Genomic DNA, 21,800 nt, shown 5'->3' on the forward strand with positions numbered 1-21,800 from the left:
TCAATGCGTACATCCTGCTGCTTTGAGCATCAACAGGTGATGCTATGTTTGCCATGCCGACATGGCTGTGGTCACCCAATCTATCAGAGAGTGCGGGCCTTCCCAATCTATCATGGATGCGAAGAACCTAAAATGGCCGCCCATTCAAAGTATCCAAACGCGTCCTATCCAGATTTCTTATAACTCAGTAAAAAATCTCAGAACCGGCCACCTAACACTAGAATGTAAACGGTCCGAATTGTAGCCAGACTACTAACGCTGACACTAGTCTCAGAATTTAGGTCGTCTAGGAAACGCGTCACATTTCACTTTTGTCAGCCAGGCTATGTAGCGCCTCGCTCACATACTCATCCCTACATACCCATCATTTTCTCAAATGTTTCTAGACTTGTTCTCTAGAGTGACTATGTGTCACTATCATTTTATCATAAATACGCATTGACAGGGCAAAAGAAATGAACTTCAGCAACTTCTACTGTTTGCGTTGTGCTATCGACTTCTGTTTGCGTTGTGCATGCTACCAACGTCTGTTTGCGCTGTGCTACACAGACGTCTGTTTGCGCTGTGCTACACAGACGTCTGTTTGCGCTGTGCTACACAGACGTCTGTTTGCGCTGTGCTACACAGACGTCTGTTTGCGCTGTGCTACACAGACGTCTGTTTGCGCTGTGCTACACAGACGTCTGTTTGCGCTGTGCTACACAGACGTCTGTTTGCGCTGTGCTACACAGACGTCTGTTTGCGCTGTGCTACACAGACGTCTGTTTGCGCTGTGCTACACAGACGTCTGTTTGCGCTGTGCTACACAGACGTCTGTTTGCGCTGTGCTACACAGACGTCTGTTTGCGCTGTGCTACACAGACGTCTGTTTGCGCTGTGCTACACAGACGTCTGTTTGCGCTGTGCTACACAGACGTCTGTTTGCGCTGTGCTACACAGACGTCTGTTTGCGCTGTGCTACACAGACGTCTGTTTGCGCTGTGCTACACAGACGTCTGTTTGCGCTGTGCTACACAGACGTCTGTTTGCGCTGTGCTACACAGACGTCTGTTTGCGCTGTGCTACACAGACGTCTGTTTGCGCTGTGCTACACAGACGTCTGTTTGCGCTGTGCTACACAGACGTCTGTTTGCGCTGTGCTACACAGACGTCTGTTTGCGCTGTGCTACACAGACGTCTGTTTGCGCTGTGCTACACAGACGTCTGTTTGCGCTGTGCTACACAGACGTCTGTTTGCGCTGTGCTACACAGACGTCTGTTTGCGCTGTGCTACACAGACGTCTGTTTGCGCTGTGCTACACAGACGTCTGTTTGCGCTGTGCTACACAGACGTCTGTTTGCGCTGTGCTACACAGACGTCTGTTTGCGCTGTGCTACACAGACGTCTGTTTGCGCTGTGCTACACAGACGTCTGTTTGCGCTGTGCTACACAGACGTCTGTTTGCGCTGTGCTACACAGACGTCTGTTTGCGCTGTGCTACACAGACGTCTGTTTGCGCTGTGCTACACAGACGTCTGTTTGCGCTGTGCTACACAGACGTCTAGATCTGTTTGCGCTGTGCTACACAGACGTCTGTTTGCGCTGTGCTACACAGACGTCTAGATCTGTTTGCGCTGTGCTACACAGACGTCTGTTTGCGCTGTGCTACACAGACGTCTAGATCTGTTTGCGCTGTGCTACACAGACGTCTGTTTGCGCTGTGCTACACAGACGTCTAGATCTGTTTGCGCTGTGCTACACAGACGTCTAGATCTGTTTGCGCTGTGCTACACAGACGTCTAGATCTGTTTGCGTTGTGCTACACAGACGTCTGTTTGCGTTGTGCTACACAGACGTCTGTTTGCGTTGTGCTACATAGACGTCTAGATCTGCTTGCGTTGTGCTACACAGACGTCTGTTTGCGTTGTGCAATCGACGTCTGTTTGCGTTGTGGGAGGTTTGGCAGAGATCGCACACCATAGATTTCGATTCCACATGTAACAGGTTGCCCACAACACACACGTCTCTCGATTGGGTCCTGCTACTTGACGGGATGGCCATAACACACACCAGAATAGTGCTCAGAACACAACTTGTGTGTTTGTGACACTTACAGCTAACGTTACAATATGTCTGGACTAACAACGTTAGGGTAGAGCGACGCCCCTGTTATCGGACACCATCAATTATCAGACAGCGGTGCAAGAAGTAAATGTAAATGAAGTAAGACTGAGCTTTGTTAAAGCCCACAGTAACAAGGATTAGTAAAGACTGTGATTCCAGACGCGGGACGTCCAAAGGCTTGAAACGGCAGGCGCTGATCCAGGATTTTTTAGAAAGGGGTGGCTAGCTAGTGGTCGTAAGTGAGACATATGGGAGTGTGACAAAATTGTACTAGATAGCTACTAGCGAATTGAGTGAAGACAGTTTAACTCAAGTCCACCAGCGACTGTAGCCCATATCCGGGATATTGCCAAGGGCGGCTGATGGTGACGTTAGCATCTGATCATGACGTCTGACTCAAAGAAATTCAAGCAGCCAACACTGTTTGAGTTAGCGTTCGATGGAGGCTACGGAGCACAAGAATCAGGGATGCGGAATGAACAAAGCAACTGTCGCAAGAATATGTACAACCTGCGATGACGACCCTCAGCAAAAGTCAACTACAGGAGCCGGAGGGTTTGCAAAGCAGTCTCCTTCAGATTGCAATTAGACATACAAGAGAGCTAACTGCCAATGGCAAGTACCGTTTGCTAACTACCGTGCAAGACGACATCCGGGATGATGAGTTGGCCACAGGTCATTTCCTGCTGGAGATTCTGAGGGTAAAAAGCGGAAGGTCAAGCAGATTACATTTCAAAGAAGGTGGCTTCGAGAGGATAACTGGCTTTGCTATGGTAAATCAAGGGATGACAAGGGAGGTTGGTGTCTACCGTGCATTTTATTTCTGACTCCTGATGAGATGAGATCTCTTCACCTTGGCGTATTCGTTAGAACCCCGTTTGTTAATTACAACAAATCCAAAGAGATTCATGGTAGACATGCGACAACGGAATATCATTCACGAGCTGTTGATAGGGCGTACCACTTTAGGATGCATTATTCCAATCCTAAAGCAAGAATTGACAACAGAATGACATATTAATGCCAGAAACTACAAATTCAACTTAGAAGTTCTGCCTACCATCGTTGAAGCTGTTATTATGTGTGGAAAGCAGTGGATCGCCTTGCAAGGTTGTAAGCAAGATAAAATCAACTTTGACAGTCCTGCAACACGAAACGAGGGAAATTTTATTGCATTGGTGAGGCTGCTTGCTGGCACCAATTCTTGCTTGGATCAGCATCTCAGGACTGGACCTGCAAATGCAAAGTACATCAGTAAAAACATTCAGAACGAAATATTAGAGATTGCTGCTGACCAGATTTGAGATTTCTACAGAGAATGCTTGAGGGAATGTGCACACTTTTCAGTTGTAGCAGACGAGGTTACATCTCATGGGCAAGAGATATTGTCTGTTTGTTACGGTTCTTAGAAGTTCAAAAAGGGAACTTTGAGCTGAAGCCAAAGAAACATGAAGTCTTGCTGGATTTCGCCTTTCTTCAAAGGATAACTGGGGAATCTATTGCACAGGGTATCCTATGTGTTCTTGAAAAGCATAAGATTGACATCAGGAATTGTCGAGGACAAGCGTATGATACAACCAGTTCAATGAGCTCATCCAGTGTTGGTGTGCAAGCGCATATCAAACGTGTGGCACCTGATGCAGATTATCAAGGCTGCTGCTTGCACAGTCTGAATCTAGTAATATGCAAGTCGTCACAAATAGCGGCAATTAGGAACATGTTTGACAGTTGCCAGCAAGCATACCTATTTTTCCATAACTCTCCCAAACGACAGAGATTTCTGGAACACGTTATTAGCTGTCAGTGCCCAGCTACCAAGAAGACAAAAATCAATGGTTTGTGCAAGACGAGATGGGTTGAGAGGCATACAAATTTTGACACAATTCTGGAACTTTACACCTATCTTATTGAAACCTGGGATGAGATATGTTACCCAAGCAATTGTGACAAACTTTATCCTGATGGAAGCAACTGGAAATGGGATTCAGAAACACGAACTGCTGCAAATGGCTTGAGGTACACATTTGTTGGATTTGAGCACATTGTAGTTTTTATGCTTGTGAGGCAGCGTCTTGAACCCATACGTCCAATTGCAGAGTGTCTGCAAGCAAGGTTGCAGGAGTTGTACTTTGGCTTCAAGAAAGTTGACGAAGTTGTCCAATTTTACAAAAGGATTCGAAACGATGTGGATGTAGAGCATAACCGAATATACGCTAAAGCCAAGAAGCTAGCCGCTGATATTGTAAGTGATGAAGCAATGCCACACATCATAAAGGGAAAGCAAACAAGAGCAAATCCTACTGTGTTGTTGTCTTGTGATTACTGGAGAGTAACACTGACAATTCCGTTTTTGGACTCCATCCTTTCTGAACTTGAGTCTAGATTTGCAAGCGATAAAAGAGCACACTTTGAACTCTATGTTTTAGTACCAGAGGTCATTACCAAGAATGAAAGTTTAGAAGAAACGGTAGGAATTTTGACATCTAAATGGGGACATCTGATGCCAACAGAGGATAACTTTGAGAGTGAACTTATCCGTTGGAGGCAGCACTGTCATGGGATTGCGGAGACCAAATCCATAACACAACTTTTGAGCGAGGATGCTGATCCGCTATTCTTTCCAAATGTTTGAGAACTGCTCTGCATTCTAGCTGTTCTTCCAGTTGGTAGTGCTAAAGCAGAGAGGTCATTTTTCTTGCCTCAGGCAAGTGCATACCTGGCTTCATACCACTATGACTTGCGATAGACTTGGCAACTTAGGTGTTTTGGCGCTTCATGGATTTGACATTCTACTTAACATAGAGAAGATATGCAGTACTTTTAGGAGTCAACACCCGAGAAGGATGTGCAATCCTTCTGTATTGTACGATGATAGCAATGCATTGTAAGAGTAGACTTGAAAGTATCTACTCAATCATGTTGTACTAAAGTGTTGACAGGACCTACTCAGCTTATGCATCTGCTGTACTCAACAACTGAACAAAGAACCCACAGGTAAATGTCTATATATTCATATTGCATCTAACACTTTCATTACAACATGATTGAGTAAATACTTTGATGACATTTATTCCTATATGATTTGGTAGATATTTTACCATACTTAGCAGTACATGTACAGACAGGCAAACAGACAGACAGACAGACAGACGGACGGACGATGGTTGAGATGGGAAAAACTTCCTGGAAAGGCTAGTCAAGAAGTCACGTGATGAACTCGGTCAACCTAATGCTGCTGAGTTTCTAGACATCTGGGGAAAGAGGTTCTCAACTTCAAAAATGCAATGCCAAGGTAATAATGAGAAAAATCTCACCTCTCAAAAGTGACATTGACTGTACCGTAGATTGCTCTACCCAGTTTTCAGCCGCTAAGTTGGCTCCGGATAGTCTGCATTGTTCTATTTTACGTGTTATATGTTTGTTTTCTAAATGTAGTCCTAGTGAACTCTTGTAGTTGCGGACCTCTACATAGTTACCTTGCTAGCATTGTATTATAGATGTACATGTTTGAAATAAATGTTATTTGACAGACAGACAGACAGACAGACAGACAGACAAAATAATTTATTTCCATATAGACTCTACTTTTGCATATGCTAGGAATTTGTGAAAGCAAACCAGTCCTTGCAAACAACAAAGTCATAGATTAACTAATGGACTTGGCCTTGAATGTCAAAGTCAAATAATCTATCTAAATCACCATGATTAGTTGAAAATCTTGAAAGATTTCTGAGGCCAACTTTCTGAGGACAGACAGACAGACAGACAGACAGACAGACAGACAGAGGAAACAATAGAATACAGTCAACTCAAACTTCCTGTAACACCGTCGTTGAGGTTTGTTCCCCTTGTCATGGAACACTGTGGTCGTTGGGGTGAAGAAGCCAACAAATACTTGCAGGAACTGTCACAGAGGGCAACAGACGATTCAGGTCAGAACAACTGCAAGGAATTTATGTGCTTTTGGCGGAAACACTTCTCAACAACATAGCAGCAGTGCAACGCTAACACAATCGCCAAGAAGATTTCCATTTTAACTTTCACTAATCATAATGGCATTGATGAGTTTGTAACTCAGTTTTATGTACATTAGATTGATAGGTATAATGGCCCTATAGGGCCTATTGAACTCATTTTAAAGCTTATCATAGCTACTTTACCTAGCCTGTATAGTGATCATGTTTGAAATGTACTACCATTGACAGACAGACAGACAGATTGGGTCTACCTTTGTCTTTACCACCTTGGGCCACTAAATGTGAATGTGGAAAGTCACTAGATGTTGAAGGGTACCATTTACTAACATGCAAAATGGGTGGAGGCCCAGTTTGGTCTCACAATTCTGTTGTTTTGTGCTGGTCTGAATGCATGAGCAGTCTACAATGCCAGCATCAAATTGAACCAAAAGATAGATATACAACATCCAACAATAGAGCAGACATTGTTGTGTTTGACTCAACATGTGGGGGAAATGTCGAGCTTGATGTGGCCCTTGCTCACCCCTGGAGCCAGGACATTCTGCGAAGTGCAGCAACTACGGATGGAGCTGCAGCAAGAAGAAGAGAAGACATCAAACATAACAAATATTCTCAAGAGCAGTTGCCTGGAGGGTACACTCCTACCCTTATTCCACTAGTTTTCGAGCACTTTGGTGGGTGGGGAGAAGAAGCATCAACGTTCCTCAATAAACTTTCCAAAGTATATAGAGATGAAGAAGGAAGAAACAATCCCTCAGATTTTAAAACACATTGGAGAAGACGCTTGTCAGTACAACTTCAGCGTTGCAATGCCTCGGTGTTGGCTAGAAAGATGATCAGAGTAACATATGGACAGAATACTGACCAGAGTTTAGATGTTGTTCAACTTTCAATTCAGTAAACTAAATTTCGGTTTGTAGGCTCCGTAGGGGAGCTTTTTAATGCTAATTGTTATTTGTGTAATTGTAAATGTAGTTGTGACACTTGTTGTTCATTAGCTGTTACTTTAGTTTCACCTGTATTAGCTTTGATGTATAAAAATATATGAAAATTTGACAGACAAACAGACAGACAAACAGACAGACAGACAGACATATACTGTACTCTCATAGAGACTCTACTTGCACATTTGCTAGGAATTTGTGAAAGCAAACCAGTTGTTGCAAACAACAAAGTCATAGATTGACTAATGTACTTGGCCTTGAATGTCAAAATCAAATAATCTATCTGAATCAGACAGACAGACAGACAGACAGACACAGACATGTAATTAGCATTGGTGTAAGTTATAGTGATGATTTATAAAAACATATGTATTGACAAACAGACAGGCAAACAGACCGTAGACAATAGCAAGGACAACAGAATTTAAAGTAGGGCTTTGTGCTGGCCATGCAGTCAAGAGAATGATTTTGTTGATTCCCAGACTGACTGATCTTGGTTCTATAAAAGGGTGAATTATTAATTATTTGCAGTATAATAGAAATCTTGGTGACTTTTCTCAGCAACATATAGCAGAAATGTTGCTCAAGAATTGGCAACCATTTCTAGTTCCATTGATAGTAATGAGAAAGTTGACTCGATCATACTGCACGTGCTGCCCCATGCTACTATTTGCCTTGTCCAAGTGACTCCCTTGAGTTGTCTACTTGTTGTCTTTGCCAGTACAGACAATTAAGTTTTGGAATACGGAATCAAGTTACTAACTAGCTCAAAAGTGTACTAAATTTTGAATGATCTGGAAACTTGTAAAAAGAGAATGTTCTTTATGAGAGTGCAGAAGCAATGTACAGATACAGTGGTTTAAACTTTTCACCCCAACAAACTAAAACCAAAACAAGCAAAAACAAAAATCGTAAGGACACATAGTTAAATCATCAAAAAAGACAGATGTTGTCTCTCTTGATTGTACATGTGTTAGTGAATGTCAAAATATTTCATCACTTCACAAAGAGGCATACTACAATTATTTCTTATTACCTCTAACATATATATATATACACACACACACACACACACACACACACACACACACACACACACACACACACACACACGCACGCACACACACCAGTATACTAATTATATAACTGTCATTCACCACGTCACCAACCATATAACAATGCCATAATAATTATATAGTTTGCAATACAATGCCAGTTGGCAAGAGGCATATACAACGTATACCTATAAGTGCCAACAACGCAATGACTGATATCATCAACTTAAGTAACTGAACTTAAATTAATTAACTTAATTTAATTAAAACCAATGCTAGCTCTAAACATACATTACCTCAATAATACTGTAGCTGTGTGACAACCAGCAGAGTTATGAATACGTTGTCGTCATCCATCTACAATGATTCTATGCATTAGTAATTATTATGTGGTTTGCATTAAATGATCTGATTTGTAATGAGTATTGAAGTGTCTATAGATTATTTCATGTACGTGTTTATACCAACTACATAATGCTTAATTAATAAATATTGTGTACACACACGTATGGTCTGCTGTCATTTTAATTGTATAGTGTTTATCTGTTAATAAATCTTTTGTAGGAGTAGTTGTGAAATAGAATTAAATTGCCTGAGTACTTTGCACTGTTTCAATTGTATTAAAAATTAATTAATTGCTTATTATTTAATCGGACACAGGAAATAAATTTGCAATAAATAGTACACAATTTGATGTATGCAGTGCACGCCACAATGTAAATATTGACACACAATTCAATCCAGTTAATTAATAATGTGCGTAGCAGATGCGCGCACCCAAAAAATATTTCAAGAAAACTGCAAATTTTTTTATTTAACCGCCAAACATAGTAATTAAAAATCACTTTACCTGTCGTCCAATTTATTGGAAGTCGATTTGTGCCGAGAGAGCAACGTTCAGCGGACGACACCAGACCTGCCAACCTAGCCAAATCAAAATGCGTGAGTTTGCAGGAAAAAATGCGGGAGAATGCGGGAGATAAATTTTTGCCACGCCTACAATAGCATTAATATCAATAAAGGTTATCGTAATATGCGTTAGATAATATATCTAATTATCAAAATTTAAATATTTGCATGACCCGCTGGAGTAGAAACCTTTATTAATTGAAAATACACTTAGTTAATTAAGTGCAACAAATTCATGTCAAATGTACAACCAATTACTGCCCACACAAAGTGAGTTAGGTATACCAACGCCAATTAATTAATTAAGTATATTAAATACAGAACTTGTACTACTGCCTAATATTACAAGAGAGCTTAGATAAACTAAACAAGTATGGACATTCTCGCAACTAGTTGCGATGTTCTAGATTGTATTGTTTTGTGGCCTTCTTCGCTTTTTCCAGCAACTCCTTGGGTGGGTCAAACTTAGTAGACGAGTCGGAAAGATGAGTTTTCACTGTCATAATGCTTGATAGAGTACCATCCAAAGACACAGCGGATCTGTAGCTAGTCTTATTCAAACGAACGAGACTAAATAGCCTTCTTCCCCAGCATTAGAATGGGGAAGAACAAGAACAAGTTTTGCTACCCTTGCCAGGTTAGGAAACCTTGGTCGACAGCCATCTGTAGACGTCATGCTGGCCAAGAAATTCCATGTAGCATCCGGACGTACAGCTTGCATCTCTCCTTCTTCGACTTGGACATTGGCAGCTTTCCATGTGTCGTCTGAAATATCTGTTGATTCTAGGAGTTGGTAATCTACAAACTCATCAAACAGTGCATTGCACTGTTCGGAAGTAAGCTGCAGAACTGTGCTGTAACGATCGGCAAAGTATTCTACGTCGGTAAAATGAGCATTCATTCTGTTGTGAAACTCCACAAATTGAGCATGCGTAATTAAGGGTATCATCGTTCAAAGGAAATTTGTCAAAGATATACTTTGTAGCCGCTTCGTAGTACTGACGTACACCATCAAAAACTTCTTTTCGACTGAAGATGACATTTCTCCTTCTCTTTTTAACTTTTCTAATCTCTGTTTGGTGGTAAGGCCAATAAAGAGTGTGTCATCAGTCAATTGATTTTCCTTCGTGTGATAGTCAATTTCTGCTAAATGGGTAGCCTCCTTGATTACTGCGACCTTCACAAATTTGGAAAGAAGCTTGCGAAGTAACTCAACGCACTGGCTGTGCAGGATATGGATACACGGGTCTTCCCGCTGCAGCAACAAGTTAAAGCGCGTAAACACTGGAAGTACTGCATGGTAGAATAGGAGGTACACTTCCGTAACTGGTCGACTGAAGAGCAGCGAAAGTCGTTTGAAGCGTGGGGATTCATCTTCTGAAAGAAAATATGAGCGAAGACCCTCATACAGTTCAGGGTACGTTCCACCGCCGTTGCAAGACTGAGCCACCTTGTAGAAACATTTGCTTTGGACTGTTCGCGACGTATATCAAATATCCTTACTGTAATTGGATTCATCTTTTCCAATCCGGTGTCATTGGAACCATCAATCAAAATAGAGAATGGGCTATTCTTCATTGCTGATACAAGGTCTTCTTCTAATGCAGGTGCAACAGCATAGTTTAAGATTGCCGTTGATTTCGTTGTAGCACAAGAATAACTCTTTGCAACTTGCCCATCAAACACTTCACGAATCATTGGACTAAGATAATCCGCAAACGCAAGTGGAATGCTCCTTTGTGCTAGCATCGTGCAAATTTTTACTTCTGCTCCTATCTATGGCGTGCGATCTCTGCCAAAACTCCCACAACGCAAACAGACTGCAGTAGCACAACGCAAACAGACTGCGGTAGTACAACGCAAACAGACTGCAGTAGCACAACGCAAACAGACTGCGGTAGTACAACGCAAACAGACTGCAGTAGCACAACGCAAACAGACTGCGGTAGTACAACGCAAACAGACTGCGGTTGCACAACGCAAACAGACTCGGTAGCACAACGCAAACAGACTTCGGTTGCACAACGCAAACAGACTGCGGTAGCACAACGCAAACAGACTGCGGTAGTACAACGCAAACAGACTCGGTAGCACAACGCAAACAGACTGCGGTAGCACAACGCAAACAGACGTTTGTGTAGCACAACGCAAACAGACGTTGGTAGCATGCACAACGCAAACAGTAGAAGCTGCAGAAGTTCATTTCTTTTGCCCAGTCAATGCGTATTTATGATAAATTGATAGTGACGCATAGTCACTCTAGAGAACAAATCTAGAAACATTTGAGAAAATGATGGGTATGTAGGGATGGGTATGTGAGTGAGGCGCTACATAGCCTGGCTGACAAAAGTGAAATGTGACGCGTTTCCTAGACGACCTAAATTCTGAGACTAGTGTCAGCGTTAGTAGTCTGGCTACAATTCGGACCGTTTACATTCTAGTGTTAGGTGGCCGGTTCTGAGATTTTTTACTGAGTTATAAGAAATCTGGATAGGACGCGTTTGGATACTTTGAATGGGCGGCCATTTTAGGTTCTTCGCATCCATGATAGATTGGGAAGGCCCGCACTCTCTGATAGATTGGGTGACCACAGCCATGTCGACATGGCAAACATAGCATCACCTGTTGATGCTCAAAGCAGCAAGATGTACGCATTGACCCTCTAGCAGACAGTGATTCATTTGGCATCGATATCTATTTGACAATGAAGGATATTGCCTTATCTCAAATAAGAGATCTTTGAATAGAATTTCGCTTAGTATTGAGTTGTCATGAAATTTGACTAGCAAATGATTTTCCCTACCCTGCGACTCTGTAAACTTACGCTGTATCTTGCAGAGTTAATTAATCTTCTTTACCACCAATAACTTGCATGTACAATCAACTCTTCTCTATATGGGTACGTACTAGACTCAGGTGGTGTCTACTTGAGGCCGAACGGAAGCTCAACGTAGTCCACAGTGTACTGCAAGGTCTGCAAGCTCTAGAGCATGCGTATGAGTAAGCAACTGCATGCGTGTTGTTTGCGTTGTGCAACCGACGTCTGTTTGCGTTGTGCTACACAGACGTCTGTTTGCGTTGTACTAGCGCAGTCTGTTTGCGTTGTGCAACCGAAGTCTGTTTGCGTTGTACTAGCGCAGTGTGTTTGCGTTGTGCAACCAACGTCTGTTTGCGTTGTGCTACCGAAGTCTGTTTGCGTTGTACTAGCGCAGTCTGTTTGCGTTGTGCAACCGAAGTCTGTTTGCGTTGTACTAGCGCAGTCTGTTTGCGTTGTGCAACCGCAGTCTGTTTGCGTTGTGCTACCGAAGTCTGTTTGCGTTGTACATGTGTAACGAGTATACGACTTGCAACAGTTGAAACCCAAAAGGCCACGATTCTATTGTGCCCATACACTATATACTACTCTACTAGTCAGAAAGTAGGTGTGTCCATACGGTAACATGAAACCACTAATTATTATGACTGCGTTACTCTACATTCCTCCCTCCTACGATTCTAACGTGACCTCACGTTACAATGACACAACTGCAAAAATCACTACTTTGTGTCACTAACTACGTAGTCCTGTAGCCATCTTGGTCGATTATGTTCTCTAGCAGGTCTTCGAATCGGTAAGTCCACGACCAATGGTTGGTCTAGTACATCCGGGACTTGGCCTTCCGCGACTACCTCCTCAAAGTACTGAACTGCTGCCGGTAGAATATTCGGACTGGCCTCCTCTGCTTGTTGCTCGTTCTCTTCAGTTAGGTTCATCACTTGTTGTTCTCGATCTTCCTGACAGCTGTCGTGTACCGGATGTCTGTAACATGGCTTCACTCGGTTATAGTGTACTCGCCTCCGTCGTCGTCTTCTACCTTCCGCAGGAATGACGTCCATGGTGCCATTGTCGTACACTGCCAATACGCGGAACGGACCCTTTCAAGGTTTGGCTAGTTTGCTGGACATTCCTATATTTACAACTGGAGTAAACAACCAAACTAGATCACCTGCCGTGTAATGATGATGAGGAGATGTCTTCTTGTCGTAGTTCTCCTTCTGACAACGTTGTGCTGACACGATGTGCGTCTCTACGAATTCCTTGGTCAGAGCTCTGTCCTCCTTCAATCGTTGTCCGAACTCCGTTGTTGCTTCTGGTTCAGGAAGAGGTGCTCCAGTATGAACGTCGACAGGAAGGCGTGCACTTCTTCCTAACATCAATTCAAATGGACTCATTTGTGTCGTTGATTGCTTTGATGTTCTGTAGTGAAACAGAAGTACAGGTAGACATACATCCCAGTCTCGCTGATTGTGGGAGACATGCTTAGCAAGCAGGTCTAGCAGAGTTCGATTTGCCCTCTCGACTAACCCATCACTCTGGGGATGATACGGAGTAGTTCTAACTTTCTCTATCTCAAGTATCTGGCAAACCTCCTGCAGTATCTTGCTCTCGAAATTTCTCCCCTGGTCACTATGGAGGATAGCTGGTGTTCCAAGTCTGCAAAAGACCTCATCAACAAGTACTCGTGCCACTGTTGATGCCTTCTGGTTGGGTAGTGCAAAGGCTTCCACCCACTTGGTGTAATAATCAGCCATGACAAGCAAATGCTTGTTTCCCTTTTCTGTCTGAGGTAATGGACCTAGAAAGTCAATAGCGATCATTTCCATTGGACCTCCAACTGTAATGTTGTGTAGTGCTGCTCTTGGGTGAAGTGGTGGTCTTTTCCTCTGACTACACTGTATACAACACTTGATCCAGTCTTTGATATCTTGAGTGTATCCTGGCCACCAAAATCTATCCTCCAGTCTTCCCAAAGTCTTTTCCAATCCAAGGTGTCCACTCTGGTCATGCAATTGAGTTAAGATCTCCGATACTAAAGATGTTGGAGCAACTACTAATTCTTGCGTTTGTCTTCCTGTAGCCATTCTCCTGTCCCGAATTCTGTACAGTAGTCCATCGTCTGTTACTTTCAACTGATGCCACACTCGACCAAACTGTTTAAGCTTTTTGAATTACTTTTCCACTTTCCCGCAAACTGTGGTCGTCCTGCTGGCATCTGCTCAAACACTTCCTATATTTCAGTGTCACTCTTCTGCATGTGCTGCAAGTCAGCAGCTGACCATTGGGGAAGGAATCCAACTGCTGCACATGATTCAGATGTCTCGTTGTGGTGAGTGGATAGCAATTCCTGGTCTTCTTTGTCTGTGTCATGGTGTCGACGTCTCGATAAGCTATCTGCATTGGTATTGTCCTTGCCCCTCCGGTAGACAACGTCCATGTCATACTCCCCTAACATCAAGATCCATCGTACCAGTCGTCCAGTTGGTTCCTTGACTGACTTCAGCCATGATAATGGACAGTGATCCGTTGCTACTGTAAACTTGTGACCGTACAAGTAAGGACGAAATGCTGTAACTGCCCACACAATTGCGAGTGCTTCCTTCTCTACTGTTGAATAGTTGTGTTCTGCTTTACGCAAAGCCCTGCTAGCATAGGACACTACTCTCTCTCTTTCCCCTCGATCACTTGAGATAGCACTGCCCCAATCCTGTCTCACTAGCATCGGTGGCTAGGTGGAACGGTTTATCAAACTGTGCAAAAGCTAGGACTGGTGGTTCCGTCAGTCTCTCTTTTAGGACAGTGAAAGCTCTTTCACTGGCTTCAGTCCAGGCGAAGTCTGTGCCTTTCTCCTGCAGTTGAAAAAGTGGGGCAGCAATCTGCGAAAATCCTGGTACGAACCTCCGGTAATAACCCGCTAAGCCAAGGAATTCCTTCAGCTCTTAACTTCTGTTGGTCTTGGAAAATTCTTGACTGCCTGAAGCTTTACCGGATCTGGCTGAATACCCCTCGCAGATACTATGTGTCCCAGGTACTTCACGGAATTCCTCGCAAAGTGACACTTAACAGGTTGTAGCTTCAAACCTGCTGCATTCAATCTCCCAAATACCCTTTCTAGCCTCAACATGTGTTCCTTGAACGATGATGAAAACACTATGATGTCATCCAAGTAGATTAGACATTCTTCCCATGATAATCCCGCTAGCACTGCTTCCACGAGTCGCTGAAAAGTACTGGGCGCATTGGTAAGACCGAAAGGCATGACATTAAATTCATACAGCCCATGCATTGATGTGAATGCCGTCTTTGGTCTATCCTCGGGTGCCACCTCTACTTGCCAGTACCCAGAAGCTAAGTCCAACGTAGAAAAGTACTTGGCTCCTGAAAGGCTGTCCAGTGCCTCATCTATCCTAGGCAATGGGTATGAATCTTTAGTCGTGACAGCGTTCAACTTCCGGTAGTCTACACAGAATCTAAATCGGCGATCCCTTCTCTTTACAAGAACAATCGGACTTGACCAAGGATTTGCTGATGGACGAATAATGTCCCTTTCCAGCATCTCTTGAACTTGGTCTTTGACCACGCCTCTCAAGCTGTGTGGAAGTCGTCTGGGGTGCTGTCTAATTGGGGACTGTCCCCAGTCTTGATTCTGTGTTGGACACGATCCGTTCTGCCTACTTCGCCTGCTTGGAATGCAAACAGATTAGCATGCGTGATGATCAGTGCCTCCAATTGTTTTCGTTCGCTTTCCTTCAGTGGCAGCTTGTTTAGTTCAAATTGCTGCACTAGCTCATTGTTCTTTTCACTAACTGATGCATTAGTAGGTATGACATAACTTCTAGGGACTGCATCTTGGCTAGTGTCAATTCGTGCATCTGGTTCTTGAATCACGCCTACAATGGGGACGTCGTGGTCTATGCTGGTCAGTTGCCCTAATGCAGTTCCTTGTGACAGCTGCACTGGTCCACCAGGTGCCATCAATTGCACTGGCACCACATCCTGATCCAAACTGATTAGTGAGTGGGCAATCATGACACCTGTCTTGCTAATGACCGTATTGTCTGGCTCTAACATTGCCACTCCCTCTTGACATACCTTGTTACCATACTCATCCACTATGTGAGCTTCTCCCAGCTGTCTCGTCATTGTGGGAATCTGCATGCTGTGGTTGAGAATCAGAAAACAATGATTGCTTTGTACTCCTGGTGTGGTCAATTTTCCACTTGCACTTCCTGGTAGTGTCAGCCTTCTTCGCCTCAAGTCAACAGTAATGTTGTGCTTCAAAAGAAAGTCTACACCAAGAATGGGTCCTGTAGCTATGTTGGCTACCAAGAATGTATGATGAGTCTTCCACTGACCAATTTCCACTTGCAAGTCCATCTTGCCACAGACAAGGATATCATTTCCATCCACTCCTTTCAGTGAATTGTGGCTATTCTCATCACTCCTAGATGAATCGTGGTTTCCCAGATAAAGCCTGCTGGGCACCAGAGATGCAGATGCACCAGTGTCTACCAGACACTGCGTCATCTGTCCTGCCACAATCGCCTGTACTGTGAGAGAGCATGATTGATCAGCTTCTCCACCAGTCAGAATACCCACAGTATTACGTTTCCGCGGTTCTTTGGTCAGGCTATTGGGGTTACTGTTGGACTTCTTCCATGCTTCCTTGTGGGTAGGTTTCCCAGCCGGCACTGGACAATCTCGTTTCCAATGATCTGTACTACCACATCTGAAGCATCCTCCACTAATCTTTCGAGATCGGGACTGTTACTTCCCAGTAACTCCACCTTGAATGCGGTCTTCCAGTCGTTCCAGGCGCGAGGTCAACGCTTCTAAAGAACGCACCATTGTTTGTGCTAATGATTCATGATCAGCGGACTGCGCTCCTGTTGTGGCAGCTATCCTCCCTTGTCTTGTACCTTGCCTGTCCTCTTTGCGACGCTGCAAGAGACACAGCTCTCTAACTTTGCTCACCGTTTCGTTAAGGCCCACTGGTGCTAAGACGTATAGCTGATCACTGATGACCTCCGGTAACCCGGCAATGAACCAGTCAATCAACTGCTGCCGACGCAACTCTGCGGATAACCCAGGCTGTGCTCTGTCTAGCAAACGTTCTAGATCACGTACAAACACATCAAGATCCTCACCCGTCTGCAGAGTGCGACTATTGAGCTGCCGCGTTGCAAGGCGACGACGTTCTTCTGTACGCGGTTCAAATGCTGTTTTCAGAGCGGCAATGAGGTGGTCGTACGTATCCGTTTGCTGTTGGGTCAGCCGTTCAAACACTGCAAAGGCTCGTCCTTGCAGCAGAGTAGGCAACCGTACGACCTTGTCGTGGGCGTCCCAGCGGTTAGCAGAACAGCAGAGATCAAAGCGACGCAACCAGGTAGATATGTCGCCATCAGCAAAAGGTTCTGGTAGGCACGGCTGACGATAGGCTTGAACCTGAGGTTGCTGTACAACTGGCTGATCGGCACCTTGCTGAGCCATGAACTCACTTCTGACACCAAAATGTAACGAGTATACGACTTGCAACAGTTGAAACCCAAAAGGCCACGATTCTATTGTGCCCGTACACTATATACTACTCTACTAGTCAGAAAGTAGGTGTGTCCATACGGTAACATGAAACCACTAATTATTATGACTGCGTTACTCTACACATGCAATCGACGTCTGTTTGCGTTGTGCTACCGACGTCTGTTTGCGTTGTGGGAGTTTTGGCAGAGATCGCACGCCATACCTATCGTCTGTATACGGAACACTTCAATTAGATAACAACTTTACGCCTTGTAGAATTATAACATTAATTGCTAACCTTAGTTGCTACAGCATCATGGCATAAAGATTTCAGCTGTGTTTGCGTCTCCATCTGTTTTGCAAATTTGTTGTGAGAAGTGCTGGCCACATGTCGTTTTACATCTAGCTCTTCTTGATGTTTGCAAGATATCTTTTTCTTGCACAAAGTGCAAAAGAAGGAAAACGGATCGCTAGTGATAGCTTCAATGCATTCATACATCCGAGTCCAACTTCGGCTAAACTTTGATAAATAGCGAGCTGATCCTGTGTACGCTGAGGTCTTCTTTTTCTTTTTCGGTGGTGTGTCACAACCTCCGGCTTGTTCGGTATTCTCACTGACTTCAGTTTCCTTTTGAAGTGTGTCTTCAACTGTCTCTACTACCTGGTGTTCTCTTGACGTTCCCTCAAGAGCAGTGGAATCAAGTGTACTGCTAGAGTGAAAATATTCTTACATCTGTAGCTTATGCATTCTACTGTTGTGTGACCACAGAGTCAAAACTGAAAGGAACTCGACTGCATGCTGTCAACATACACTAGCGCCTAACAAAATTAAGGTGATATTGTATCTAAGTTATTATTCTTATTCAGAATTATCACTTTAATTATAATTATTAACGTTCTACATATACTATAGATATTGATCCGTGCATGTACTATTCTAGTTGTTTGATGAATTCCAATTTTAGAGTAGCTTGCACATACTACCAGAAAGTATAACTAGATAAAGCCTATCAACTAAAAACCTACACAACTGTATCAGGACACAGTTTTCCAGCGCTCGACACATTTTCAGACTGAGACTTGCCTTGCATGGGGGCACTAAACTAGCTGATACCATCGATCTAGAGTGTTATTATTTGTCTTTTCGCAATCCGATTACCTCATATCGTAAGACCTAATGAGTCAGAGTCATCTGCCTCCCGGTTCAATCGTTTACTGATCGATTCATCTGTCAGGAATGATAAGTACGTTTCAGAAAGCCGCAGAGGATTGCCTGACTATACAGATTGCAAAAGTGTACGGCTATATCTAGCGTTGCATGCTTACACCTAAGGTTTTTGTAGAAGGCATAGACTTAATTAATTAAATTAAATGCGCAATAAAGAACTACATCTAGATGACAACGGTCAGACATTCATAAATACTTACGTTTCTGAGGACGCAGATAGTGGGACCGATGGGCGATCGGCGTATCTCTCTGCCCTGCTTTGGTTCGCTTTAAAAAAAAGTACGCTTCCATGATAGTCAGTGTTTAAAGTACGACGTGCAAACGTCGTAGTGACAGCAGCACGTCCTTGGCATGATAGTTATTAGAGTTTGCTTGACAGACTCCGCCTATATCCGGTTAATTAATATTTTGACCAACCATAGAAGAGTCGGATGAAAAGAGGAGTTGACACACATTATATAAACATATACAATATAATACATTGATATGCTAACAGCACACTCATCAGCCACACCCATTAGTCACACCCACCAATGGTCAGTATGCGGGACATTTGACGCCAAATGCGGACAGGCGGGAGAAGGGTCCCAAATGCGGGAGTCTCCCGCTCAATGCGGGAGAGTTGGCAGCTCTGCGACTCTCAACACTGAGGCCCCCTTTCAATAAACGGTGCAGGTTACTGCTCGAAAGATGCACAAAAAGGCAGCAGTTCGTTTATGTCAAAATCGCGGTTGTAACATGTCCGTTCACTACCAAGAATCAATTGGCGCGCCGGTAGCCTCGTACACCAAAGCGCATTCGCTGCAGCGGCTAAGTTCCCAAACCTCGTCCAAAAAAATCGCCCGAAGCGCTAAACCCCATTTACCTTGGCGCGCCCCATGTCAATCAAAAAACCCTTTGTTTTTTTAATTACTCGCACGTGACTAAATTAGCATTCACGAGACTGGTTGGGGGGGATACTGGAGTCGCTCCCAAGACGCAAGACGCGAACGCAAACACGTAAGGCTTTGTGTCTTTAATGTAAACCCACCTTAGCGCGTCTATCGAATATGAAATAACGCACGTTATGAAGGGTATATTGTTGATAACAATCCGGTTATAGCTACATTGATATTAAACAACTCAAATTTTAGAGTGCGTTATAAGTTAGTAGCACGCACTGCATTTTGGATTGTTTATATCAACGTGCAGCTTTCGGTCGCATACGTAGCAGTGGCCGAGCAAATTATTTTTTGGGCCCAGTTTGAAAAATTTCGGATATCCCGACACGTGCATAACTAACGCGCACTAACCCACCGTCATTCTCCATAGCGTGCGTGCGGTTCTATTCGTTTGCACTCTAGACACAAGTTTCTGCAAGCATTCTCTTCTTCTTTGGTAATCACCTGTTATTGGCGCCGTTTCGATCTGATTTTGCGTTTTTTCTGTATTTCATAGGGAAATGAAAGCGACGAAGTTGGCAAGCCGCGTCTGCTGCGTACACTACTGGCCCGCACGCTCGTAAATCGACGTAAATAGCACGTAAATCAAATTTACGATCGTCGTATTGAAACCGTAAATTACGCCGATGGTGCTCGTAAATAGGCGTATTCATTCGTAAATAGACGTATTTGTTCGTAAATGGCCACTTTACGTTTATTTACGGTTATTTACGTTGCAATTACGAGTTATTTTTTATGTTTGTTTTACGTAGGGTTTACGACTCCATTTACTCTAACTTACGTCAATTTACGTTGTGAAAACGGTTCATATACTGGGCATTTACGTAAAATGTACGTCTAATTACGGCCTAATTACTTTTCAATTACGGTCATATACGTAGCAGTTACGTAGCATTTACGACTGAGTTTTCGTATATATGCATGCAGTAACGCGAGAGTGCAAATTGCCACACCGATATGCAAATTTCCTTTATTACCGAAATAATTATGTTAATTACAAAATGATATAATACAAATTACAAAATCACAAGATAAATTAGTTGACAGTTTTCTTGATTCCAAATAATTTTTCCTGCTGAATGAAGAGATTAATGATAATGTCATGAACGTACACATGTAGATAATGCTAATACATTTAGTTCCCTTGATGGCAGTTGTCTTCTTCTGCTTCCAGGTAGAATCGTCTTCCCATCGATAATTTGAATTATTTCAATCAAAAAAGAATCTGTATCAAAAAAGATGTCTAATTGTAAGTCAGAGTATCTATATATAGCTATTTTTAGAATACCTGTCGTTTAGCTAGAAGTCCCAGCGCCACGGGGCAGCCCATTGTCATGATTGTTCAAAAGCATGCACCTGTTGCTTGGAAGTGGGTACGCTACCTGCAGCTGTCGCTAGCCCTGCAGCTTGGAAATCTATTTCACCTGTTACCACAAATTGAATTTAAATATTGTGATAATGAACTACAATTGTCACGTGCACGACAAATACGTAGTTCCGAGCTTGCAATTGGCGACAGCTGCAGGTTTCCCAAACCTTCATCACCGACTGCCTGTTCGTGATCAAGAGGTGGATGTTGTGATGAGTACTGCGTTGGTAACGTGGCGCGACATACGGATCTGGAATTCCTAGGATGACGAGGCCGTCGCGATCGTCTAGATGCACACGGGACAAAATTTATCCCAAAACTGCATACAACAGTGCAAAACGATAAACACTTACGCTATGTTACGTTCATGGCGTTTTATGCGCTGCCGAATGTCTTGCATAATACCAACTCTACGGTAGACTTTGACCACAGGCCTGTCAACATATTTATGCCTACTACATCACCAAAAACTTATCATGTTGACATTACTTTTTGAATCGAAGTTTAGCTCATAGAAGCCTTTTTTGTACGTCTCCTCTAGAAAAGGTCTTGCCAGTACTATAGGCAGCTAATCGAATTTCAGCCTAGAGAATGCACGATGTAGTCCACTTAGATCAATTTTAGTCAGTCATACACTTCATAATTAGATAGCTAGATTCTTACTTGCTTACCGTGTATTGCAACCGCTCTTTGTTGCCTTTCACCAGTTCTAGCGAACCATCCATTCTTGGCACGAAGCGTCTAATGACAGCTCAACCCCTATCAACCACAATTGTACACTGCGTAGACCCTCCCATGGGCGGCACCTTCAGTTCACACAGATTGACGGCTCCGTCTAACCTTTGGTCTCTAGCCTTGTGTAGTACTCTGTATACGGCTTACACACATTTGCATGTACTGAACGGCGGTATTATTCTTAATTAATTAATAAAGAT

At 43.4% G+C, this 21,800-nt stretch overlaps 1 protein-coding gene across 1 annotated transcript; it reads left to right on the top strand.

The window, feature by feature from the left end:
- The first annotated feature begins 1,948 nt into the window (after nucleotides 1-1,948).
- On the top strand, nucleotides 1,949-7,931 carry LOC134178950 (uncharacterized). Its single transcript, XM_062645862.1, has one exon. The coding sequence runs from the start codon at nucleotides 3,423-3,425 to the stop codon at nucleotides 4,734-4,736; it is 1,314 nt and encodes a 437-aa protein (XP_062501846.1). The 5' UTR covers nucleotides 1,949-3,422; the 3' UTR covers nucleotides 4,737-7,931.
- The last annotated feature ends 13,869 nt before the right edge of the window (nucleotides 7,932-21,800 follow it).

The sequence above is a fragment of the Corticium candelabrum genome, chromosome 4 (genome assembly GCF_963422355.1).
Source record: "Corticium candelabrum chromosome 4, ooCorCand1.1, whole genome shotgun sequence".
Classification (NCBI taxonomy): domain Eukaryota; kingdom Metazoa; phylum Porifera; class Homoscleromorpha; order Homosclerophorida; family Plakinidae; genus Corticium; species Corticium candelabrum.